This window comes from Pseudorca crassidens, chromosome X, assembly GCF_039906515.1.
Source record: "Pseudorca crassidens isolate mPseCra1 chromosome X, mPseCra1.hap1, whole genome shotgun sequence".
Classification (NCBI taxonomy): Eukaryota; Metazoa; Chordata; class Mammalia; order Artiodactyla; family Delphinidae; genus Pseudorca; species Pseudorca crassidens.
Window position 1 is genome coordinate 118,003,731 of NC_090317.1, and position 26,572 is coordinate 118,030,302.

The following is a 26,572-nucleotide window of genomic DNA, read 5'->3' on the forward strand; positions in this document are numbered from 1 at the left end:
CTAAGGAATCCACATATTTCACAGAGTCGTTGGCTGATTTTAAATAATAAAATGTGCAGGAAGCTCTTCGTGCGTTAAGCCTGGCTCACGGGAAGCATCAATCAGTGTTCACTCTTACTGTCATCACACACATCATTTCTCTTTAATCCTTGCAACAGCTCCCTGTTAGGGTGAGAAGAATGCACAGGATGGATGACGGAATCTGGGGGTGGGATGGGAGGTGGGGAACAGGAGGAGTCAGGAGCGATGGCCAGAGCGTTGGCCTTCGGTTTGTAGACTCAGCTGTATTGCTGAAACTGACTCTAGTTTTCTGGGCCCTTCACTTAACCCCTGTGGGATTTTTCTTCCTAAAGTGTGGTTCCTTGCAAGTCATATTCTCCATAATTTAAAAAAAACTGGATTTTTGAGTATGTAGGAAGAATAATGGCTCCCCAAAGATGTCCCCTTCTAATGCCTCAAACCTGTAACTATGTTGCCTTACATGACAAAAGGGATTTTGCAAATGTGATTAAAGCTCAGGACTGGGAGATGGGGAGGTGATCGTGGATTGCCTGGGTGCTCCCGGTCTAATCACTCGAGTTCTTAAAAGTGGAAGAGGAAGGCAGAAGAGTGAGTCAGACGGATGCTGCATGAGAAGGACTCCCCCTACCCCATCCCACTGTTGCTAGCTTTGAAGATGGAGGAATGGGGCCAAGAAATGTGGGTGGCTTCTAGAATCAAGGAATGGCCCTCAATTTATAGCCAGCAAGAAAATGAGGACCTAGGTCCTCCAACTGCAAGGAACTGAATTCTGCCAGTTATCCAAATAAGGAGGACACAGGTTCTCCCCCAGAGCCTCCAGAAAGGTGTGCAGCCTGTTGACACCCTGATTTTAGTCTGGTGAGACCCATGTTGGACTAATGACCTACAGAACTCTAACGTAACAAGTTTGCATTGTCTTAAACCACTAAGTTCATGGTAATTTGTTACAGCAGCAACAGGAAACTAATATACTGAATTTTCCAGTTTCAGTTGTTTGGCTGGTGTTACCAGAGGTCCATCAAATTCAAGAATGATATGGAAATGCTGTGGGGCGATGGGGGACAAGGTCTTGGATATATGGGGTTGGAGAGGCAATGACAGTAAGGCATTCACATGGCAGTGCTCAGACCACACTTGATCATGTGGGATTGGATTTGGGGAGGTGGTAGCAGTAAATTTGAAAGAATGTGCCAGGGAGGCGATGTAGGGAAAGAGACCCCGTTGAGGGGGGCCACTTTCTTGAGTTGCCAGTTCCTCTGTTTGGCGTCCATTCGAAGCTTAGGCATGCCAAACTCCTGGTCATCATAATTGCAATATACGGACTTTGTTTTAAAAAATCACTAGGGGGTCATATTGAGTAAATTTTATAGACAGCTCACAATTTTATTTATGGATTTATATCGAGACTTCAATAAATGAATAATGCTTTAAATTTTGCTCTTTGTAAGTTTCCAAAGGAAAATCTGAAAAATTTAAATGTTTTTCCTTTCTTTGCTTGCGAATCTTTTTTTTTTTTTTTTTTTTGCGAATCTTTTTAACAATGGAAATGTTTTGTCTCCTAAGAGTGACATGGAACTCAAATATATGACTCACTGGAAATGCCGACCACCTCCTTGGTTTTAACAAATGAGAAGTGAGTTAGGAGAGAGCCCAAGAAAAACAGAGGCTGATACTCAGGAAAGTGTAAGGCCTATGGGACGTCTCTATGTGGCACCAAGAGGAGTGATGTGGAGCGTTATAATGAGAGACAGAAAAAGTGAATAAAATGTTAGCCACTGAGTAATCGGGCCCCTAGAAGAAAAAAAATGCCAAAAGACAAAAAACGGACAATAACAGTTTAAAAACCTTTAACTTTTATTTACTGGGTTCCCTCCCTTCATCAGTGTAGGTCTCTGCTGGGAGCCCTGTAGGCTGGGCTGGGCTGGCCCTTGATCTATGTTTTTTTTTTGCTGTACGCGGGCCTCTCACCGTTGGGGCCTCTCCCGTTGCGGAGCACAGGCTCCGGACGCGCAGGCTCCGCGGGCCATGGCTCACGGGCCCAGCCGCTCCGCGGCACGTGGGATCCTCCCGGACCGGGGCACGAACCCACGCCCCCTGCATCTGCAGGCGGACTCTCAACCACTGCGCCACCAGGGGAGCCCTGATCTATATTTTGATAAGGTTTTACCTCTTGATTGTGAATCCATGCCTATCAAACCTGTCTACCCAGAGATGGCCAACCAGGAAAGTTCCTTCTCTACTCTGGCTCTCCTATTACCCTTGAGTTGTCCATTTCCTCTAGCATCTAAGAAAGAGGTAAAACTCAGATGAGCCCCTTTCCCTGTGGGTATACAGCTCTTGTCAAAGGATTTAGCAATGGAGAAGGTTGAACAATTGGTGATTCTGGTCAGCCACCGGGCAAAATTGAAAAGGAAGCAGTATTAGCCCCTGTTGCCCTTCAGCATCACTCTCCATCCCTCTTCCCTGGTACTCAACTCTTCCTCAGTGCCTTCATGCTGTTCCCTGCCTGTGCCACGCTCCCACACCACTCTACCTCACCTGCCTAAACTGATGTGTCATTTTCAAGTAGCCCATATTGAATGTTGATTCTTCCCGGAAATTTTCAACATGGCCCAGTATGGTAGGTCTTTGCTACATAATCAGAAGACTTCAGCCAATTGGAATTAATTCATACTAAGCTGTGAATGACTGATTTCCCCTTAGTGCTCCCAGGAGCATTCTCAAAATTAAACTCCTGTTAATTCAACAGACTCTTTGATTGGTGGGATATTTAAGGTAGCATGAGGGATATATTGAAGGACAGAGACTAAGAAGAGGCAATGCCAATTAAATTAGGGCATCAAGACACTAACTACTCTGCGCCAACCACTGGAGCACTCATTCAGTCCTGCTTTCAAGAAGAACTGTGTTTTAATTATACCAGAAAATAATCAGTACCCTACCACCATTTAAGGAAAATAGGCTCCTGGAAGCTACCAGGTATGTTTCACTGTGCAATTTTAGTTTCTAAGTATACTTATTCTTTCTTTTTAATTGTATCTCAAGATACCACTATGGAAATAACCATTCCTTTGTAATTAAAAACAGTTTAAGAATTTATAAGGTAATACCCCATTGGGTGAGAGTTTGCGAAAGTAACACTCTGATGTACTGCAAAGAGTGGTATAAATTGGTTTGTTTTCTGTAAGGCATCTTGGCAATCAAAATTCATGGAATTTCTGAAAGAAATAGCAAGTATGTATGCAAAAATTTACCAAGAGGATTTCTTGCAGCGTTGTTTGTAATCATGAAAAACTGTGCACACTAAAATGTCCATCAAAAGGAAATTTGTTATATAAATTAATGGTACATCCAATCAATGAAATGCTATGCAGTCATTACAAAATGGTATTGGGGAAAATTATTTAATGATATAGAACAATGTTCAGGATATAGTGTCATGAGAAAAGCCAGGTTACAAGTAGTTTTAAGTGACATGATCTTTCTTATCGTACATATAGGTACATATGTATACACATACATTCATATATTTATATTCATATGTAGATATACATTAACACATAGAAAGAGAAAAGAATATATGTCACAATGTTAATGTCATTTATGTCTGGGTGGTAAAATTCTAGGTGGTTTTAATTTTCTTCTTTTTGTTTATCTGTAATTTCTGAAGTTTCTCCAATAAGTGTATTATTTTTCATAGAGAAAAAAATAGAATTACTTTTCTTTTAAGGAATTAGCATCCTCCCAAAATAAATAACACAGCAGTTCTTGTAGTTTATATACCCAGAGGTGTCTGATTGGCTTAATTAAAGGTGTAAAGTCTGCGCTAATAGGTATAAAAAGAAGTACAGTTACGGGAAGTTTAATTTATGCAGATGTATACATTTACACATTCTAATGAACATTTGCCAACAATCTAAGTTCTTAGTCATCATTTTTATTTTAAAATGTACTAAACCATTATATAACAAAATATATAGAGTACCATCAACAGTTAAACTGGAAGAATTGCTTCACCAGAGATATGTCTTTGTGGAGAATTGAAAGAACTGATTAGGCTGTTGAAAATAATAGTAAATTAACATACTGCCCTCTTTTGGTAGCTATTTGCAACTCATTTTACATTCACTGCCGTTAAAGATGTTAATCTCCTACAAATTCACGTACAAACTAATTTTATCTACTTTTACATTTTTTAATTGAAGTATAGTTGATTTACAATAATGTTGTGTTAGTTTCAGGTGTACAGCACAGTGATTCAGATATATATATATATTCTGTTTCAGATTCTTTTCCATTATAGGTTATTACAAGATACTGTAATAATTCCCTGTATTATACAGTAGTTCCCTGTTGTTTAATCTACAAACTAAACTAACTTTAAATCACCTTTTTCGTCAACAGAGCATGCTGATAATTCCAGTTTGTTGTCACCTTCTGGTAAGATCGTTATTTCATGACTTTGGGGGCATTTCAGCAAAATATTCTAAAAGTTCTCCATGCAGTGTCAGATACAGAAAAGTTGTTTTCTTCTATGAAGCTTAATTAAATTCTGTCATTAAACCTACTCCTGAAAAATCAAAGCAGACACAGACAACAGGATAGTCTATCAATCCCCCCCAGTTGCTAAAGAAAGCTAGGGACTAAGTTGTGGGTTTTCATCACGGCAACTGCTTCAGTTCTTCAGTGTTATTTTTAGTATTCTAGTTTATGTCTCCTGAAGAGTATCAAGGACATAAACATGCTAAATGTTTCTATATTTGAGGGCTGAGATGTTCTCTTAAATATACTTCCTCAGCACCCCACTGAATTAATATTTTTCAAAAGGCTTCTAAAGGCTTAGCACTCATGAGAATGGGAAGGCAAATCAATAAAGAGAAATTTATAACTAGGACCCGTCTTGGCAGGAACCAGGAGCTGAACCTGCATTCCAGACTGCTGGCTACAACGGGACCTCAGGGATAAAGTGGTCCCACCCCATCCCTTAGTTAATAACACGGTGCAGCCTGGAGAGGCTGAGTAACTTATCTAAGTTCACACGGCTTCTTGCCCTACATCACAGAGGCAGCACATGGCTTCTCTAACTCCTACTTCTGTGTTTCATTCTGTAATATATATACGATATAGTACAGAACAATCTTTTACGGTAAGGAGTGAGTCAACTCACATTGTCCTTAGTTGTGTGAAAATGAGCTTCTACTGTTATTAATTCATTTAACTAAAATTAGTAATGATCGCTATTACTGCTCATGCACATACTAAATGTCTGGGAGTCTTCCGACATCTCTTTTTGCTTCCAATCTTGCAGTATAGGGATCGTTATATTCATGTTATAGATGAGGAAACCGAGGGTCAGAGAGGATGAAACTTGCTCATGTTCACACATTCTCTGGAGCCACACTACTTGGGTTTGAATTTGGCCACCCCCCCGCCCCCCCACCTCCATTGCTATCTGTGTGGCTTTGGACAAGTTCCTTCACCTTTCTGTGCCTCAGTTTTTTCATCTGTAAATTGAAGAGAATAACAGTACTCGCTTCATAGGGAAGTTGTGAAGATGAAATGAGATAACACATGTGCCTAGCACAGAGTAAACCCTCAGTAAGTAATAACGATCATTATTATTATGTTTTACAAATTTACTTATTTAAAATTTTATTTATTTATTTATTTTCGGCTGCGTTGGGTCTTCGTTGCTGCGTGCGTGGACTTTCTCTAGTTGCGGTGAGCAGGGGCTACTCTTCATTGCAATGCACTGGCTTCTCATTGCGGTGGCTTCTCTCGTTGTGGAGCACGGGCTCTAGGTGTGTGGGCTTCAGTAGTTGTGGCGTGCAGGCTCAGTAGTTGTGGCTTGCGGGCTCTAGAGCGCAGGCTCAGTAGTTGTGGCGCACGGGCTTGGTTGCTGCATGGCATGTGGGATCTTCCCAGACCAGGGCTCAAACCCGTGTCCCCTGCATTGGCAGACAGATTCTTAACCACTGTGCCACCAGGGAAGTCTCTGATCATTATTATTAAGTTATTAAGTAACAGGACAGAGATTCAAACCCAGGACTGCAAATCTCCAAAGCCCAAGCTCTTTTAACTAAGCCAGTTTGCCCCCTTGTTATTAAACTTCTAGGATAAAATGAACCACTGTATTTTTCTTCTGCTGCAGTAGCCTTCTCAGACTTAATCATGGTGATATCTTTGCAAAACTCTGTTTGCATGGAATGAGGTCGAGGGTTTGGAGGCACACAATGATGCCAGGCACAGCCCCAGGGCCCCAGGGGAAAGCCAGCACACATCCAGGGATGGACAGGCGGCTGTGCCTGCAGGCCTCTTTGGATGGTGTCACCCATTCCTCTCCAATCAGAAAAATGAATAGCCATTGATTAAAAACCACCTTTGGGCAATTGTATTGTTCTGCCCCAAGAGCAAAGGATTCCATACCCAGGCTTTGAATCTTATTGCTCAGGAACTGTCTTACTTCTCAAGAAATATACTTGGTAATTTAAAAAAATGACAAAATTTGGAAGGAATAATGTAGGACAGACAGGGTGTGTGTGTTTCAGCCAACGCATGATTGGTCTAAAACAGACAGGCCAGCCAAGCGCCTCGACACACCCAAATGTTGTCCTTACCAGCTGAATATCAGGCTCCCTATTGCAAAGCTCAGTTTAGTTGTAAAATGTTTACTTGTCCTGTGTATACGGAGAGGTCAAGCCATTGGATCTTTTTAATATTTAAACATGCAAAGTGTGTGCAGTAGACTGACCTCTTAGCATAAATAGAGTTATTCCACAGGAAATTTACAACCTGATTGTCTTAATAGCAGCCATATTTTATTTTATTATTTTTTTTAATTAAAAAATATTTTAGCTATGTTGGGTCTTCGTTGCTGTGCATGGGCTTTCTCTAGTTGCGGCGAGCGGGGGCTGCTCTTCATTGAGATGCACGGGCTTCTCGTTGCAGTGGCTTCTCTTGTTGCGGAGCGCGGGCTCTACGCATGCGGGCTTTAGTAGTTGTGGCATGCGGGCTCAGTAGTTGTGGCGCACGGGCTTAGTTGCTCCGTAGCATGTGGGATCTTCCTGGACCAGGGCTCGAACCCGTGTCCCCTGCATTGGCAGGCGGATTCTTAACCACTGCACCACCAGGGAAGTCCCAGCAGCCATATTTTAAAATAACTTACCAGGAAGTTGTGTTAGGTAGTACAGTATTGAGTGATAGCAGTGTCATTTTTTTAAATCTTAAATTCATTATGAGAAAAGTTACCAGGTGTCATTATAAACAGAGTAGAACCTATGTGCCAATATGTTTCATAATTGTAGTGTGACAAATTATTAAACTATAAAATGTTTTCTAGGACTCTGTGGCTGAAAAATTTTGAAAGTAGTATGTCTCTATTTTGTTGTGGTTCCTAAAGTTATTTCCATAATATTCCATAGGTCAGAGCAAGCTTCGTGGTCATGAGTCTCATATTCTTTACCTGTAAAATGAAACAGTTGTACTCATTTCATCTCTTGGGTTCTTTCTTTATGATTTTCTGATTAAATGTATACTCACTGAGTGATTATGGGACTTGCAGATTTAACTACATGTTGGTCTGATAGCCTGTTTTCTATTTTTCATAATTATATCTCAAAAGTTTAACTCCTTAAAACTCAATAAATAATTGTTTCAAAGTATTAATTGGAATTTTTTTTTCTCCTGCAGCTGAATCATCTCTTGTTGGTTTTGTCCCCTACTCCAATGGTACTCCAGGCAAGATTTTGAAAAAATTTAAACCTATATTTACCCCAATTTGTTAAGTTTTTGATTTAATCATACCTTTGTCTTGTCATTTTTCCTTGGGTCAAAAGAGGTTGAAACTACAAGCTTAAATGGTAAGAATTTTTCTGTAGCAAGTGAAAATTGATAACCCTTAATATGAATATAAGTATAATGAATGGTGTTGAAGGTTTCCTTATTCAAATAACAAACACAAACAAACACAAAAAATCCCCCAGACCATCGACCCTGGAGAGCAACCTAAACTTTCTGGTTAAATGATAACATTCTTATTGTGGAAGGAGGACAGCCGTACACCATTCTAACTGTGCTGTGAAAGGAAAGAAATATCGATCACATTTTGAGAGCTCTACTTGCTCTCCAACACGATGCGAACACACTTTACAGGACAGATTGTTTAAATGGGAAAAGCACATCCAGTGACTTTAATGTGATTCACCCTAGATTTAGAGGCACAAAGTGTTCAGAGACAGCCTTTTTTTTTACAGATGATTTTATCAATTTTTAAATAGTATGAAATGAAAAAAAAATCTGGCTTCATGCTAGGGAAAAGGGCAAAGAATTGGGCTATAATCGAGGGAGGTGGGCAGGGCAGCACATTCTGTTCCCTTTCTCTGTGGGTAGACAGCCTTCCATCTTATTGCAGTCAAAAACCCAACACTTTTCACAATCCCTTAGTTAAGATGAAATCTCACCATGTGGTTGGTGGTTAAGGAGCTAAACAATCATAGATGCAACTCATGCCAATCAAAACTGGTTTAAATTCACATTTGGTCCAGTGGGAAGGAAAGACATTATCTTTTTTTTTTTTTTTTGTGGTACGCAGGCCTCTCACTGTTGTGACCTGTCCCGTTGGGGAGCACAGGCTCCAGACACACAGGCTCAACGGCCATGGCTCATGGGCCTAGCCGCTCCGCGGCATGTGGGATCTTCCCGGACCGGGGCACGGACCCGTGTCCCCTGCATCGGCAGGTGGACTCTCAACCACTGCACCACCAGGGAAGCCCAAGACATTATCATTTTTATGTGCAATTACTTTTTACAGTGAAAAAACATCTTTAAAATAGCCTTGGCAGTAGTTTTTGGATCCCATTTGTGTGGGGGTTTTTTTTTTTAAGTGCAATAATATATTACAGGCCTTTTTTTCCCCCTTAAAGTTTCATCCAGAATAATAAATTCTAGAAGGATTTTCATTTAAAGAAATACCAATAGGGTAGATTTTAAATTGGATTTTAAGTGAAACGATCAAAATGAGATTTCCTTAAAAGTTCGTTGAATATCATGTTCAAGAACTCCAAATTTAAACTAGAATTTGTTAACGATTGTTTTATAAGAGTATACCTTTAGGTACAAATGCATTAAGCATCTATAGGGCTATGTATAATATTAAAGTTACTACTAACTACGGAAATGTCATATCCCTTAGAGACTTTCATTATAATAGAGAAAAAAAGGGGACAGAATATTAAACAACATAAATAGGTTTATTTAAATCTAATGATTATAGGAGTGCTGCTATGTTTTAGACACGTAAAACGTGTTCAGGAAACACATTTTTAAATGAATGAATACTTGCTGAGGAATGGTCTACGCGGGTTGGGGAATGGCTAGTGTCGTGAGGGGGTGGACCAGTTGGCTTTTGCAAAAGTCTCTAACTTCTCCAGGATTTGGGGAAAAGTGAAATGTTTAAGGAACTTAGGAAGATGCATGTATTTGTTAACCATGTCAATAGCCGTGCTAATTTTTATTATTTTATTTCAGATGCTACTTCGAGCGTATTATCTACTTTGAACAAAACAGGTAATGTCAAGTTATTTCTAAATATAATAACTTGTCTTCTGTGGCTTCTTGAGTTTCTCACTTGTGTGGTCTTCTGGGTTAGTAAAAGTTATCTCCTTGCCCATTTCCTATGACTCCAACTGTTGATTTATTACTCGTTTTACTTTGACATTGAACTATAATTCTGGTGTCACCACACTCCTGAACTTCCAAACTCTTATGGCTATAGCACTCCATTTAAAATAACATTTACAATTTTTTTGATTACAGTAGTAATACATCTTAGCTCATAAAAAATGGGGAATATAGAAAAATGCAAAGAAGAAAATAGCAATCATCTTTAATGTTACTTTCCTACGACTATTACTGTTAATAATTTGGTATATTTCCATTCAGTATCATATATATATATACACACTATGTATATATATATAACAAAATAGTCATAGTTTACATACATTTTTGTATCTTACCCTTTTGACTTCATATTAAATTATAAGTATTTTCCAGCATCCCTTACTATTAATGACTTGATAATATTCCGTCGTGTACCATGTGTGAACATTAAATTTGTTTCTACTTGTTTTTTTGTTGTTGTTGTTGCACTGCGCAGCATGCGGGATCTTAGTTCCTCAACCAGGGATGGAACCCGTGCCCCCTGCAGTGGGAGTGCAGAGTCTTAACCACTGGACTGGGAAGTCCCTGTTTCTGCTTTTTAAATAGAAATTGCTGCAGTGAACATCCTTGTGCCAACATCTTTGCATTTCTCCCTGATTTTTGTAGAATGCTCTTCAAGGATTGGACTTATTTGGGTCAGCATTATGAATATTTTAAGGCCCTTGATACCAATTGCCCAATTACCTTTTAGAAAAGTTGCACCCAACAACATTCCTGTCTGCAGTGGATGAGAATGTCTTTGTAACCGTACCTTTGCCTAGAGCTGAGACTATGTCATATACTATTAGATTTTCCTCTCAATTCCTTAGGTTCTATTTTGCATCTTTTCATATTTGTGAGGTTGAACACTTTTCCCCCAAGGATTTTTTTACTGGAATCAGAAGTTCATTTCACAGCTGTGTTTTGTTTGCTCTGGAAAGGAAAGTGTCAGGGCAAAACAAAATAATATATTAAAAGGATTCTTAATAGTAATGCAAAATGCTGTCAGCTTTTATAATTACCACCGATCATTGCCCATGGGTCTTTCACACACTGAAACAGAAGCTTGTCAATAACACATACAGACATGAAGTTTCTGAAACTGTCAGGATAACGTCATCATTCTTAAGTGTTTCTCCAAGATCTGAGCTTTGTGTTTTCTTCAGAACTTGCTACTCACCCTAGGAGACAGACCTTCTTTGTAAGTCTGTGCCCGGAACACAGTCTCTTCTAACTGGCCATCCTTACAGTAAGGATTTCTGAGCCTGGTTCTCTATTATCTGGGAAATAAGCCATGGGCTCTGTTCCCAAAGCGTGTCGGGAAGATATTTCTAAGGTTCGTTTCTTCAGAGTGTGTTAATATTTGCCTGTGAGTCATTGACTTGGAATAATTCTGTCCTGGTTCTGCTGTGAGCTTGTTGGATGACTGTAGTTGGATAGTCTCAGCCTCTCTGAGAATAATTTTATCTATCAATAATATTATATTATTATTATTAACTCCTAAAGAAGGTAGGAGGACACTGTTGATATTCGGGTATAGTAGCAATATTTTGATAGTAGATCCTGTGTTTACTATTTCCATTCATTTTTATTCTGAATCACCTGCTCCTTACAACCTATCACCCGAAGGTCCTGATAGTGACTTAATTCTGCATATCTGAAGTGTAAGTTCACATTAATTTGTCTAGCAGCAGCGCATGGAAACTGCAGTAGAATTATGCAGGCAGTGGGGTAACAGGAATGATCTAACTGGGTAAATGTAGGAATCTGAATCCAGACCCACCCTCTGCCAATGCTATATGATCTGAGTATGTAATTCTCATTCATTCTGCTGCTGAGATGACCAATAGTGTCTTAAATGTGTCAACAGTTTGATTTTCTTAGCAGTTCACTAAAATGATACTCATGGCAAATTGTTTTTAAAAAATAACAATTCTGCTCTAATATTTAAATTGCTTCTTTGCAGAAAAAACTAAAATCACTATAGTAAAAACCTTCAATGCATCAGGTATGACTTATTATCAATATCAAGACTTTCTTTTTTTGTAACTAAAGTAAAATTAAACAAATGGCTGGTGTTTATGTTTTCTTTCTCTTTTTTCCTGTCTTTTAAAAATCAAATCTGTTCTTCACGTGTAGGTGTTTATGCACTGGGTACCTTAAATTGTACTAAGTGTTTGGGGTTATATAATAATGATCAGACACAATGCCCGCCCTCTAGAATCTTCTAGTCTATGAGGAGAGACAAGGCAAACAGGTAACCAGCATGAACATGGGTGCAGATAAAGGCAATGATTTCACAAGTGATTCTGACATGGATAAGAATCATGAGAGATAGAAGGGCTGGTGCTAATGATTATCAGTGAGATGCAATTTATGAAGGAAAGATTCTTAGAGGAGTGAACCTCAAACTCTTTTTAAATCAAATAAGGGATGTACTATTAAGTGCCTATTATAAGATTAAGGATACATGATTTGCTTAACAAAGGCTTCCAGTTGATTTAAAGCAGGGGTTGGCAAACTATGGCCTGTGGGCCAAATATGGCCCACCACCTGTTCTTGTAAATAAAGTTTTATTGGAACACTGCCATGCCCATTTGTTTACACATTGTCTATGGCTACTTTCCCGCCACAAGGAATAGTAGAGTAGCTGCAACAGAGACTATATGACACACAAAGCCTAAAATATTTACAATAGGGTTGGCCCATTACAGCCAGAGTTTTCTCGCTCATGATTTAAAGGCTGACTTGTGGCCATGTACTTGGAGGGAATTATGGATAACAGCCCTAACAATAGGAAAGAGAATTCTCAGTATGAATGAGTAGCAAAAGATACGCATCACTGGAAACAAAGGTGCTACTAAAATTTCAAGAAAGATGAGCGATGGAGATGAGAGAATGAAAAGCTTAGTAAGCAATAGAACAATGTTTGACCAAGAACATTAAAGCATTACTATCCATAGTAATCTATAGTATTTGCATAGTGTATGTTTCCAGTGAGTTATGTCCATAAGCAAGTATATTTAAAATGAAATCTTTCTCTTTTGGTGTGGGTAACATTGCTGCAGAACAATATAGAAATCTACATGTCAGGTAACTTTTGGCACCTAAATTCAGTTCGCTCACAGAATCAAAACTCTTAGCTGAAACGTGATGCCTACACACCAAATGTCAACTAAATCATTCTGGCAGGAACCACATCGCATGCACTAACTCAAATTATAATTTTAGTTTGTGTCCAAACTAGTTCTCTTAGGGAAGAATTAAGCACTCATAAAGTACTATAGAAATAAAATAGCAATCAGGCATTGCATACGTTAATTCTGACCAAACCAGACCTAACAGGGACATCAAAATATGACAACCTTCTCCCCTTGGCAGTCTGCTAATACATTATCAGCATTTGCCTCTCACACTTATTATAGATTTCTTATACTTTGCCAAAAGGATGAAATTAATGAAGGGAAGATTCTCAGCAGAGTAAATCAAATCAAAGAAGAGATGTACCTCTCCTTTCACCAAAGGAGAAAGTATTTCTCAGGTTAATACGTATGAAGTATTTTTTCTAACATGGCTTATTTCACCTCCCATTCGTCTCTGCCTCCTTTGTATGCCTACGTCATCTGTTGTACTGTCCATCACTCCATTTTGCCCTCACTGTAACTTTTTATTTACTGGCCAGTATCACTCACTAGATTGTAAGCTTGTTGAGGGCAGGGTCTGTATCTGGAACCTCCCAAAGCCTATAGAATAAGGTAGGTGCTCAGCAAACATTTTTTGAATTTTGTAGTTTTTGCCCATGTGAAATGACATCATGACATTGATGTTATTTCATACATACATTTGCATAAGGAGCTAAGACCAGCGTTAGAGTGTTCATGGAATCCCCTGCCTAGGAAAGGAAGGAGGACCTATGAGTAGGGAAGGGCTATTTCATTTAAAGTCTCTATACTCGATTGTATTCATGCTGTTCCTTTTATATTGGACAGAAGAGGGATTAATTGGGAATGGGACAAAGAAATTTTAGGGAGTAGGGGATCAGACACTGACATACTAAAGAATAGTAGAGTCCAGTTCCATAATTGAACTACTAAGAAATGAAAATTCTCATTCCTTTAGTCTTTGTGGAATTCATCCAGCCAATTATATCCAACATGTAATATTTTGGGTACACGCTTAATGCTTGAATTTGTGAATTCTCTTAATGTAGTATGTAAGTGCAGGTGTTTACATGCTTAACCCGCTGTGTTGTGTTTTCTTTGCAGGTGTCAAACCCCAGAGAAATATCTGCAATTTGTCATCTATTTGCAATGACTCAGGTTAGTTCTTGTGTACACTACACATTACCGGGTAAATTAGCTCCACAGAGAAATGGTTTGTTTTCCTGCCGTTGAGTATGTGATGTGTGCCCCTCTGATTTATCTCCTTTCATCACACCTGGCTACTAAGAGTCTCGAATGAAAACAAAAGCAAATTTTAGATCAGGCTGAAAGTGAGATAATGGGTTAACTTCCTTAATATGAGAACGTGAAGCTCTGCACCAAATATTTTTCACCATAGCTTTAAATCCATAGCTAATGCCCTTAGAGTTGATTTATGAACATAATAATGAACTTAATTATTGAAAGCCAGTTCTTATATATAATATCCTCAAGGTTCTCCATAGGACCTTAAGTATTATAACTTAGAAACAGGATGTTGTCTTTTGCTAAAAATAAAACAAACCACTCTACTAGAATGTTGCAGATCTTACGTACACCTAGTTTAATTGGACGCTAATTGCAGTAGTGCCCATAGTGTATTTTGCCATCTCTAACTAGACTGTCCACTATTTTTAAAAATTAAGATGGCAGTCGCTTGAGAACATGCTACTTTTGAAATGGGAATATTTTCCCTTCTGCCATGGGCCAGAAGGAATGAAACAACCACTTTTCTGACGTTGGTTTGGCTCTCTGGGGTCCCTTCCTTATTAAAACCAATGAAAGAGATGTGAAAAACAGAAAAACATGGTATGGCAGGTCAGAACTGGACCATGGGAAGAAAGAAGAGGAAAGTAACAAAGTATTTTATAATATTGAAGTCTTAGTGTAGCTCCAGTGATACAAAAAAGCCAATCATTATAGGAATGTTTTCCTTTTATTCTGTTCCTTTTAACAGTTTAATAATTTCTTTGAAAAACATAGGAAACAATTTCAAGTGAAGTAAGTTAAGGTTGGATAGTTTAGAAAACTTCCATTGAAAGAATGTTCCACAGACACTTTCTGTTTATGTGATTGTGAGGTTTACTTACATCAGCTTTCTGCTGATAGTATGCTCCAGGTCGAATATAGCAGGAAAGTGTTAGCTGGCTTTGATCAAAGGGAGCAGAAACTTGTTGGATACATTTCACTTTTATATATTGTGGAACTCTCTTCTCTCCTCCTTCTCCTCTCCCTCCTCTCTTACCCTTCTCTTCACTGAATTCTCCATAATTTCGTTATTTTCATCCTTCATCTATGTTTTGGACTGGTGACTAATGTCTAGCTTAGTGTTATGTCTACATGATGTTTGATAACTGAAAATTGAACATTAAGTCAAAAAAAAACCTGGTCATCTTGAGTAACAGATGCCAGGAAGCTGGTTAGAGTAATGTTTTCCCCAGTTAAGCTACTGAATTGACCATCTGTTTTAGTGTCTGGTGAAAACAGCCTCTTCAGGGGACCTACTGTTTTGTCACCAGAAATTCCACGATATCCTCCCAGAAACTAGAAACCTTCACTTCTTGCAGTTTCCAATCTGGATTCATTAAGGGAAATGGAGGCTGGTGAAAAAACTGAGAGCTGACCAGGTAGAGTTAGGCTGAGGGTCAGAAGGTGGTTGCTTCCTGGTTGCTCTGCTACCCCTGTGCGCCCAGCACATTCTTGAAACTCAGCATGTGCTGAATAAGACTGAGGGATGAACTTGGAGAATGGAGAGGTGAGGGAGAAAAATTGTGGGTGTCAGCACACACACACAGGCACTAAATAAGTTTTTAAAAGCTAAGATTTTTGCAAAAATGTACGAGTAATTCTATGCATGTATCAATTATCTTTTCTTTTTAAATTGATTTTTGGCCGCGTTGGTTCTTCGTTGCTATGCGCGGGCTTTCTCTAGTTGTGGCGAGCGGGGGCTGCTCTTCGTTGCGGTGCGCGGGTTTCTCATTGCGGTGGCTTCTCTTGTTGAGGAGCACGGGCTCTAGGCACGTGGGCTCAGTAGTTGTGGCACACGGGCTCAGTAGTTGTGGCTCGTGGGCTCTAGAGCGCAGGCTCAGTAGTTGTGGCACACAGGCTTAGTTGCTCCGCGGCATGTGGGATCTTCCCAGACCAGGGCTCGAACCTGTGTCCCCTGCATCGGCAGGTGGATTCTTAACCACTGCGCCACCAGGGAAGCCCCATCAATTATCTTTACTTTTAATAATTATGTAGTGCATTAATTGAAATTTCAGTATCAATATGCAGAGTTTGAGGTTCTCAGTAGAAAGGTTGCTGGAATAGATAAATCATGTTAATCACTGGCCTAGTGGCGTTGTCAGCCATTTTAAGGGGAAGTGGACCACTGGGTCCTTGGCTGTGGGAATCAGTTGTACTTTGTAGTGCAATAAAAGATGAGACGGGGTGGCCTTCCACCCTCTAGCTCAGGAGTTGGCAAACTACTACGCATAGTCCAGATAATAGCCTGCCACATGTTTTCGTAAATAAAGTTTCATGGGAACACAGCCATGCCGTTCATTTATATACTGTCTATGGCTGCTCTTACGCTACAACCGCAAAGTTGAGTAGTTTCGACAGAGAACCTATAGCCCACGAAACCTCAGATATTTACTTTCTGATCTCTTACCAAAAGAGTTGGCTGCATCCTGCTCTTGTTTATATGATATCCTTGCCCTTCTGATCAGGAGGCCAGTTTTTTGTCTCTGTAGATTATGAAGTGCACACAGTGTACTTCTGTTAAGGAGTCTCTGTTTTGTCTCCAGATAGAGCCAAAGCCCTTCCCAGTATACCCTGCAGGAAATGGCATTGACTGAAATTGAGTTGTGTTTCCCAAGGAGAGCATTTTCAGAACAGGGTTTTCTGGTGTTTCTGGGACGAAAGCCACAGTGAGTTTTTCAGCTGAAGAAAGGATTTGCTCTGCATTCTGTTCAGGTTTCAAAGCAAAATCTCAACTTTGCTCCTAGGAAAGATAGTGCATTTGGTAGCTGTATTTTATTTTATTATTATATATATATTTTTATTTTCATCTGGTAGCTGTATTTTAAAACAAAAAAGAAAAACCCAAAATGGCAAGGAATAAATAGACTTTCATAAGGCTGTGTAACTGCTGAGAAATCCTTTTTCCCTCCCTCCCATGTCTCCCATAACTGCAACTATAACAGCTTAAAAAGATTTGCAGTGTTAGAGCCACAGTTCCCCAGTTAACATCATTAAGGGAAACAAAGTCCTGATGCGAAGCACATAGATAGGGGTAAAATTTCTTGACAAGGGGACAAGTTTTTTGTTTTTCTGCATTCCCACATAAAATGTATAGTTGATATTTTCTGAAAATTATACTGATTGATAATCATTGGGTAACTTTGTGATAGAAAAGAAAGTAAATGTGAATAACAAAGAATTTGATGAAATTGTTTATAAAGTAATCTGATAATATTTTTCTGTATTGTATTAATCCTCAAACTCTAAGGATGCAAGTTTCAAATCGCTTTTTGAAAATTTATTTTTAGCCTTTTTTAGAGGTGAGATCGTGTTTCAATATGATGAAGAAAGCAATGTTACCCAGGTAGGTTTTAAAGACTTTTTAATTGCAATTTAAAAAGTGAATTTTCATGTATTTAAAGATTTAAGGTTCAAATTATTTCTGATATTTAGCATATTTAATCACTAAATTTAAATAAAGTACGTGTTGTTGAAACATTAGCTTTGTTGGGAGGGCTTGACTTCATGATAATCATGGTATTTTGTTAAAAATTATATTTTAGTTTTCACTAGGCTTGATGCTGAATAGAGTGTTTATATGATACAGTTCTATTGCCAGTCAAAATTTGAAATTATATTAGAAACTCCTAGCAGTAAGAAATGTAATATATTGAACCTAAAGATTGTCTTCTCAATCTGATCCTGTTCACCCCATGGGGGATTCAGACACAGTAGTATCAGCCTTCCCATAACCTAGATTGGTTCAGAAGATCCCAGCTAAATATGGTTTGTTAATTCAGTAAATATTTCCTGAGCACCTACTATGTGCCAGGCAATGAGCTAGGTGCTAGAAATGCAGTGATGGTTGCTACCAAGTGTCCCTGTTTACATTCACATAGAGAACTTTAATAGTGTTCTTTTGGGGGACCCCTTGGAACAACAAAAGATAGAAATTAGCACATCAGACTTGCTGATTCAGAATATTTTTTTAAAGAAAACATAAAAACAAAAACTGACTCAGCCAATATATATTTGATCATTTGCTAGACAATATTCCATGCCGTTAGGAATCACAGTCTTTGGGGTGTAGTTCTTTGGGCGCCCAACAAAACTGAAGAACAGCTTCTTCTTAGAAAGTGTTATAAAACAAAACAATATTTGTTGTATTCTTAATGATTTTGTGCTTCTAGCAGAATCAAGTTATGGCTAATGGTACCTCAACTGGAATCCTGTCTCTAAGGGAATTGAAGTGAGTAATCAATCTGCTGTTTGATTTAAAACTTAAGACATCAACTACGGAAAGATACTTGTTGCGCTATCTATACTTTTGGAAACTGAGAATAGGAAAGAGACAGACCCCAGAGGTCATAAGGAATTGGTTCTTGAGATCTTTGCAAACTAACCATAGTCGCCTGTCTTCAACTAATATCCCTGTGAGGCTGTTCTCTTTGATGCTATCGAATATGTAAGAGTGTCACCAAACCAGATTCGTTTTGCCCAATGCACAGCAAGCCAAAACACTGAGAGGCCAAGGTTTGCAGCAAAGAGAAGGGTTTATTCCCAAGGCAGCCACATGAGGAGGACAAGTCTCAGATCTGCCTCCCCAAAGGCCAGGGACTTGGGGTATTTATGAGGTAAAGAATAAAGTGGCAGGGCAGTCTGAGACTGGGGAGCGTGGGGAGCATGGAGAAAGGTGATTGGAAAAAGGTGGGTAAGCTTTGTTCTGTGCAGGTGTTACTAAGCTACAGACCTCTGCATGTTCAAAAATGGAGGCGCTTAGCACCATCTGAGGGTGGAGTTTTCAGCCCTCTGATGCCAAGGACATCGGACACTCGCGCATGCCCAGTTGGAGGGCCACGGGTCCTATCCCGTCTTAACCAGTTCAGCTAGAACTAGATACAGCTGACTCCAAGTTCCTGGAAAACAACTCGGGAAAACATCTTATTGTTTAGGCTACATGCTGCTTGGAGGACATGCAGGTCTTAAAAGGACTTTGATTAGTGAAGGCAGGTTATAGGCGAAATGGATTTGACTAATAATTACCCACGGTTTCAAGAGCTCCATTTGAAATGGTATTTGGGTTTTAATATGATTTGGTAGCCAGCCAGGTTGAAATAAGAGTTCAAGGTAGGACTCCATGTATACCATTTACTCATGCTTTCATGAGGCATCGGTCATTCAAAAGTCAGAGAGAGGTCTTTGTTAAGTAGACCTCAGTTTACAAGGGTAAGCACAGATAGTAAGAAATGCATTACAAATAAATGCTCCTAGTTAGACAATAGGTCAAAATGTCGGCCAGCAGACAGGCTCACCTTGACTGTCACAGGTGAAATTCATCCACTCTCAACCTTGCTATTATCTTTCAAAAGAGATTTTCGTAAACTTTTGAACCAAATCCAGAAGCTCTGAGGAGTATCTGTGATGACACTGAAGAGAAAAACTTTTCCAAGTTATCAATAAAAAAAAACACACGTGATAGGAAACATGTTTTTAAACTCACAAGTTCGTAAATAGAACACAACCTAGCATACTTGTAAGTAATTCGTTTTAATTGCTAGACTTGAAATATAGATGAGTTCATTTAAAGCCACCAAGCATTCGTTGAACACCTACTGTGTGCTAGGCATTGGGGATACAAATGGGGATAAACCCAACTCTGAGATGGAAAACTGGGTCTAGAGCAGTGGTTCTCAACTCTGACTGTATATTAAAATCACCTGGGGAGCTTTTAAAATGCCTGCTATCCAGGCACACTCCATAACAATTAAATGGGTATTTGGGGCCTGAGTTGCAGGCATTGGTGTTTTTGAAAACTCCCTAGGTGGTTCCAGCACGAGGCCAATTTTGAGAAGCAGGAATCTAGAGTCTGATGGGAAAGAAGCAGGAAGCAAACAAATGATAACGATACAGTATAATCCCTGCAATGAAGGTGACACGTACAGGCTACCAAAGGATGTTCTGAGTGTCTGAATATCGAGTAGGCAGAGTAGTTGGACATGACTGGAGTGGCCAGGGAAACCCCAGAAAGAAGGTGGCCTCTGAGCACAGTTCTGCAGGAGCAGCTCCTGCCAGCTTGAAAAGCTAGCTGACTACTGTTGCCACGATACTTCTCTTCTCTCCAGACCTTCCCTGGAGCCAAGAACTATTGCCCAGTCCTTAGAGCAGGATTTCTCAGCCTCAGCACTGTTGACATTTGGGGCCTGATCATTCTTTGTTATGTGGGGCTGTGCTGAGCATTGTAGGATGTGTAACAGATCCCTGGCCTCTACCCACTAGATGCAGGGAGCACCCTGCCCCCAATTGTGACAATCAAAAATGTCTCCAGATATTGCCAGCTGTCCCTGGGGGGGCAGAGTCACCCCAGTTGAGAATCGCTGCCTTCACGTGAGTTCTTTAACTAGATTTCTTTCATCCTAAGTTCATGTGAAGCTCTGCCACATTGAAGAAATAAAACTGTTGTTGGAGTGGGATTGGAGGAGAGGAATGAGGGAAATTCCTAAAGAGGAGTTGTGAGGAGAGGAAGGCAGGGCTGGGGAGTGCTAGAGGGCAGGTGGGGTCAGTTGGAGAGAGAATGAGTAAGAAATCAGAGACAGACCCCAGGGTGAGTGGCTGGCCCCTCTCAGAAATTTTGCTTCCGGCCGGCTCTTCCTCTGGCCCTTTGCCAGAAGCAGCTGCCTGGGGGTTGCAGTAGCCTAATGAAATAAGATTGTTCAACCATAATTTATATCTTGCTGTTGGCTAGAACCGATACAGCTTCTGTCTGGTTAGTTTCCCTTGTCATATAAATAATGAATTTTTCCCACCTAGGAATCTCTTGTTATACCCAGTATTTCTTCAGAGTGAGCACTGCAAGCAATAAATACCATATGCTTAATTTAATTGCTAAAAGTCTAACTTGTTTTGAACTTAACATCACCAATGATCTCCTTCATATCAATTTCTCATTTTTTTAACAGACGATCAGAACTCAACAAAACCCTGCAAACTTTAAGTGAGGTAATCATAGTACATCCTGTATTTGTTTATAATTATTGTTATTATTTGGGGGAGAGCATGGAGTTCTGTACTCCTGAGGAGATATGTGTTCAAATTACCCCAAATCTGTCATGTATAAGAATGAACGGGCTAGTTCCATTACTCCAAAAATCAGAACTAGGCTCAATGGATGGACATTACAAGGGGGTAGATTTTCCTGTAAGTAAAACCAAGTTTCTTAAAACAAGGGCTCCAGGAGAATGAGCTCCCTTGTGTGGTAATGAGTTTCCTGACACTAGAGGTATCCAAGTAGAGCCTGTATTGGCCTGAATAGCTTTGATCATATGTCGTTAATCTGGTAGGAATGTGAATTGGATGATTCCTAGGGGTTCTTGTGGTTTTAAGATTCTGTGATGCTGTGATTAGTCCTGGGTCATCTTGCCTGACATTTTCAACTGTCAAACTAACATGGATTTTTTTTTCTTTTGTTTCAGACTTATTTTATAGTGTGTGCTACAGCAGAGGCCCAAAGGTCAGTCATTTTTAATACTTTTATATAAATAACCTTATTTCGCTACTCATGAGAAATAAAGTACAAGGAGTCTTAGGGTGCAAATTCAAAAGCATTCCTCTAAAATAAATACACATTAGTGACATTTTGGATATATAATTTTTTATTCTTCCAAACACATATCACTGTCATATCCATATTCTCATTTCTTTATGAAGCACAGAGGGGTGGGTGGTGTTGGGCCATTTGCCTCTGGTTCTATGAAGCTAAGGGTAATCAGTTCCCTTAGCCCCATAAGGCCACCAATAGGAACAATAAATGGCTCCCAGTGGTCCAGTCAGGGTGAAGGCCACACAGAGAAGAAGGAACTATGGAGCTAGGAGAGAAAAGGAGAGAGGGGGAAGGAAAAGATAGGAAAGAAAGAGAAAAGAAGAAAATAAAAAGTGTGTGCAAGGGTCGGGACTTCCCTGGTGGCGCAGTGTTTAAGGATCCACCTTCCAGTGCAGGGGACACGGGTTTGAGCCCTGGTCTGGGAAGATCCCACATGCCGCGGAGCAACTAAGCCTGTGCGCCACAACTACTGAGCCTGTGCTCTGGAGCCTGTGAGCCACAACTACTGAAGCCCACACGCCTAGAGCCCATGCTCTGCAAAAAGAGAAGCCATCACAGTGAGAACCCGGCACACCGCAACGAAGAGTAGCCCCCGCTCTCCGCAGCTAGAGAAAGCCCGCGTGCAGCAACAAAGACCCAGTGCAGCCAAAAAGAAAGAAAGAAATTTATTTTAAAAAAAAAAAGTGTGCAAGGATGAATCAGAGATTGCCTGACAGCTATTTGAGGTTACACAGATTATCATTTGAAATTATGTCCATTGGCTGTCCTGGCTGCATAAGCCAATGGCTTTTAGGTCGATAATCTCACTACCCGAATCTTGAGCATTCTGTGAGAGTAAAAGTCCTAGAAAATAACAGTTTCTACTCATCAGACGGTTCATTGGTACAAATAAAGGCAAGCCTTCCGTGAAATTGTAGATAGGATTCCTATTCACTGTATGTATTTAGTTATTTCACTTTTCATTATTTGCAACATTAAACCAAGACGAAAGTAAAAAAGAAATAGAATGTCTTAAATTCCTGGTTATCTGATGACCTGAATTGAACTGCCAGAAAGATTTTGGATTTAAGAGACCTTGCTATTCATCTAGGCTGGTATGTGAAAGGGCTCTCCTGATGGAAACGCAAATGCCTCCAGACACTGGGTGGTGTGGGTGGGTGGTAAGACTGTAGATGTCAGGACGCTTGTCTTTGCAACCAGGTTTCACCCCTGTATGTTCATGATGCGGGCAGGCAAAACGACTCAGCAGCTGTGTGTGGTCAGAGGGTCTCTGGTTTGCAGTCCCTGTGAATGTAAACCTCTATAAATTCTTCATCCTAGAAAGTCTTTGGGGTAAAGTTCAGCCCTTGATAGGTGGGTGTTTACAAGCTTATTGGGGTGACATTGCAGGTTAACAGTATCAGTGCCCCCTTTCCTCACTCTAAGCTTGAAAAAGCAATTACAAATAGGTAGGTTTCCAGTTTAGTAATACTCTGTTTATATATATTTCTCTTTATAGCACATTAAATTGTACATTCACAATAAAACTGCATAAGACAATGAACATATGTACTGTGATGGTTGCTTGGCAAACAGTAAAGATTCGACCGATGGGTAAGTTGTCTCTGTCTTTATTGCTGTGTTCATTTTCACATGACTTTGATGTGTTCTTTTCAAAATTGAAAATACAAGGAATAAATTTACATATGTTACAGCTTTCTGTTTTGACTCTTTTGTCCTTGGGCAGTTTTTCAGGAGCTCTAAAAGGTGATTTTTCCTGCTTTCTCAGTAAAGTTTCAGTATGCCGTATTGCAAATCATGATAAAACAAACCCTACTGAGAGGGAGAATTCTATTTGGAGTGCTCGATCGATTGCTGCTGGGATATATTTACTCCTGAATTTCTCTTAGGAGTTGCTGAAGAGCGATTGATACTGTGTGCATATAACCCCAAATTATTCACTCAATAGATATTTTTGAGCACCTACTATTTATATATAATTGTCAGTATAATGGAATCCAATTTATTTTATCACCTGTTTTAGACTAGTGCTCTTCAAAATCCCATTAGTGTAAGAACTGTTATACTTGACGGAGCTGAGCTTCTACCTTGCCTTATTCTTGACCAATGCATTTTCTTCTTTCTTTTCTTTTTGTTTCCTGCAGAACAGTGCTGCTGTTCTGTCAGGATCCCCTGCCCTTCCTCCCCGGAAGAGTTAGAAAAACTGCAGTGGTATGTAGCAAATATGCTGACCCTTTTCCTAATAATAATAATAATAATAATACTTAATCGCCATGCTGGCTAAGGAATTTGAAATTTTGACGGTGAAGAAGGGCTTTCAAGTTTAGGGAAAAAGCACAGTTTTCTTTTGTATGAAGTTTCCTTCACTTTAAACCAATGGTTTGCAATCTTGGTTGCACATTAGAATCACCTGGGGAGCATTGACACTATTCTGACTTCCCACAGCCTCACCAACTGACCGTGTCCTCATACTGAAAAATTTTTCCAGTGTGGTAGATGAGGAATGGTGTCTTAGTGTTATTTGTACTTCTCTTATTAAAACTGTTTGAACATTTTCTTTTCATATACGTGGGGCCATTTTTTGTATTTTTGTGAATTGTGTGTTCATATCTTTTTCCCACTAGATATTTAATCAGTTTTTAAGAGTAATTTATATATTTCTATATTGTGGATATTAGCCCTTTGTCTGTGGTATATGTTGCAAATATTTTCTCTCCAATTTGTCAGTTATCTTTTGACTTTGTTTATGATGCTTTTGTCATGCAAATGAAAATTTTTTTATGTAGTTAAATTTACCAATCTTTTATTTTATTGCTTGTGAATTTGGAGGCATTATTAGAAAGCCTTTCCCTACGCCTGGCTATAGAGGAATTTACCCTTGTGTTTTTACAGTACTTGTATGGTTTCTTTTTTTGTTTGTTTGCTTTTACATTAGATCCACTTGGAATTTATTCTTATGTGGTGGGAGGTATGGGTCTAATTTAATCTTCTTCCAATGTCTATCTAGTGGTCCCAGCACCATTTATTAAAAAGTCCACCTTTTGGGGCTTCCCTGGTGGCGCAGTGGTTGGGAGTCTGCCTGCTGATGCAGGGGACAAGGGTTCGTGCCCCGGTCCGGGAGGAACCCACATGCCGCAGAGCGGCTGAGCCTGCGCGTCCGGAGCCTGTGCTCTGCAGCGGGAGAGGCCGCGACAGTGAGAGGCCCGCGTACAGCAAAAAAAAAAAAAAAAGTCCACATTTTCCTCAGTTACCTGAGATGCCACCTTTGTCATATGCTAAATTTTGGTAGCTATTTGGGTTAGACTCCAAATGTTAGATATTAACATTGGGGGAACCAGGTGAAGCTGGTTCATGGACCCCACTTTGAGTAGTGGAGTTCTAGACTGTAGAACAGTGGTTCTCAACCCTGGCTGTATGTTGGAATCATCTGGGGAGTTTTAAAAACAGCAATGCTGGGAATTCCCTGGTGGTCCAGTGGTTAGGACTTGGCACTTTCATTGCTGGGGCCCGGGTTCAATCCCTGGTCAGGGAACTAAGATCCCACAAGCCACGCGGCACAGCATGTACATACATGCATACATACATACATGCATACATACGTACATGCGCTGATGCCTGCCTCCCACCCGCAGAGCTAGGGATGTCATTGGTCTGGGGTGCAGCCTAGGTTTCTGGACTTTTTAAAAATTAGGCTAGAATTAGATGATGGCCCAGTGTCTTTCCAATGCATTGGTTCTTAAGAACCAATTAGAAACACATGGGGCTCTTTTAGAACTGATGTGTCAAGGTCTCCTTCTGGGTGCTGGAAATACTCTATATTTTGATCCGGGTGGTGATGATAGAGGTGTATACATATTACAATTACAATTTTTATAATCCTTCAAGCTCTAAATGTAAGATTAGTACAGTTTACTGTATTAGGCTAGGCCTCGGCAAAGAAGCACATTAAAATGAATATGGATGCCTGCACCCACTGCGGAGATTCTCGCTCATTTGGTTTGGGTTGGGAGCCCCGGCACTGGTGCTGAAGTGCTCCAAGGTTTCTAACGTATAGGTGGCGTTGCCCGCCACTGCTCTGCTGCTCACCACGTACGTCACCCAGTGGGTTAAGGGCTCTGATTAGCAGAAGTGATGAGAGCAATACAGGGCAGCCTCTTCATGGTTGAGCCCAGCGAATGGGAGCCCCATGCTAAGGGGCTCTGCTGCAGCCCCCAGATAATATGAAGGAAATTTAATTTACACTTCTCAAAGCACCTTTGCCACAGCTTGGCCAGATGGGTTGCCGCATTATACAATTTAGGGAATGGAGGCTCAGAGAAGTTGGGTGGATTGCCCAGAGGAGTAGTGAGAGCTGGAGCCCCAGCCAAGGCTTCGCGACTCATCATCTTTCTATCTGGCACCCCTTTGTCCATAATGCTTCCCGAACATCAGGCCGTGGGGAGAGGCTTCTCGCTGGGTGCCTGGCCCAGACTGGGTTGAGCCAGCATTTCTTTTTATGGGTATGACTTTCCTTAGGTCTCTCAACCTGATATTCCTCCCTCCTCTAACCCAAGAGAAGCTCCAGGAATACATTCTCACTGGTGTTCTAAGTCACCATCTAAAACTGGATCCACCAGAGTCTTCCCTGAGTGATAATTTGTTGCCTTGTCCCCTGAAGACTGGTGGATTTTATGCCAGATGGTAGATGAGTTCTTCTCAGTCTTCCATGTCATGAAAATACATGGGCCTGGGAATCTCACCCCCACTCCAGGACCAACTGAATCAGATACTTAGGAGAAGGCCACAGAAATCTCTCTGTTTTTAAAAAAAAGTCCTCTACGTAATTCTC

At 40.1% G+C, this 26,572-nt stretch overlaps 1 protein-coding gene across 33 annotated transcripts in view; it reads left to right on the forward strand.

The window, feature by feature from the left end:
- Positions 1 to 26,572, forward strand: part of ADGRG2 (adhesion G protein-coupled receptor G2) — a 155,738-nt gene that overhangs the window by 103,786 nt on the left and 25,380 nt on the right. For 8 of the 33 annotated variants that reach the window (XM_067723460.1, XM_067723462.1, XM_067723470.1 and 5 more), the window contains exons 3-14: positions 4,426 to 4,461; positions 7,711 to 7,758; positions 7,857 to 7,880; positions 9,547 to 9,585; positions 11,687 to 11,728; positions 13,986 to 14,039; positions 17,456 to 17,511; positions 18,338 to 18,396; positions 21,104 to 21,143; positions 21,617 to 21,654; positions 23,243 to 23,337; positions 23,889 to 23,955. In XM_067723460.1, the coding sequence (XP_067579561.1) occupies positions 4,426 to 4,461; positions 7,711 to 7,758; positions 7,857 to 7,880; positions 9,547 to 9,585; positions 11,687 to 11,728; positions 13,986 to 14,039; positions 17,456 to 17,511; positions 18,338 to 18,396; positions 21,104 to 21,143; positions 21,617 to 21,654; positions 23,243 to 23,337; positions 23,889 to 23,955 (598 nt within the window). The remainder of the gene's footprint in view (positions 1 to 4,425; positions 4,462 to 7,710; positions 7,759 to 7,856; positions 7,881 to 9,546; positions 9,586 to 11,686; positions 11,729 to 13,985; positions 14,040 to 17,455; positions 17,512 to 18,337; positions 18,397 to 21,103; positions 21,144 to 21,616; positions 21,655 to 23,242; positions 23,338 to 23,888; positions 23,956 to 26,572) is intronic. The other 25 variants (XM_067723438.1, XM_067723442.1, XM_067723453.1 and 22 more) reach the window with 19 other exon arrangements.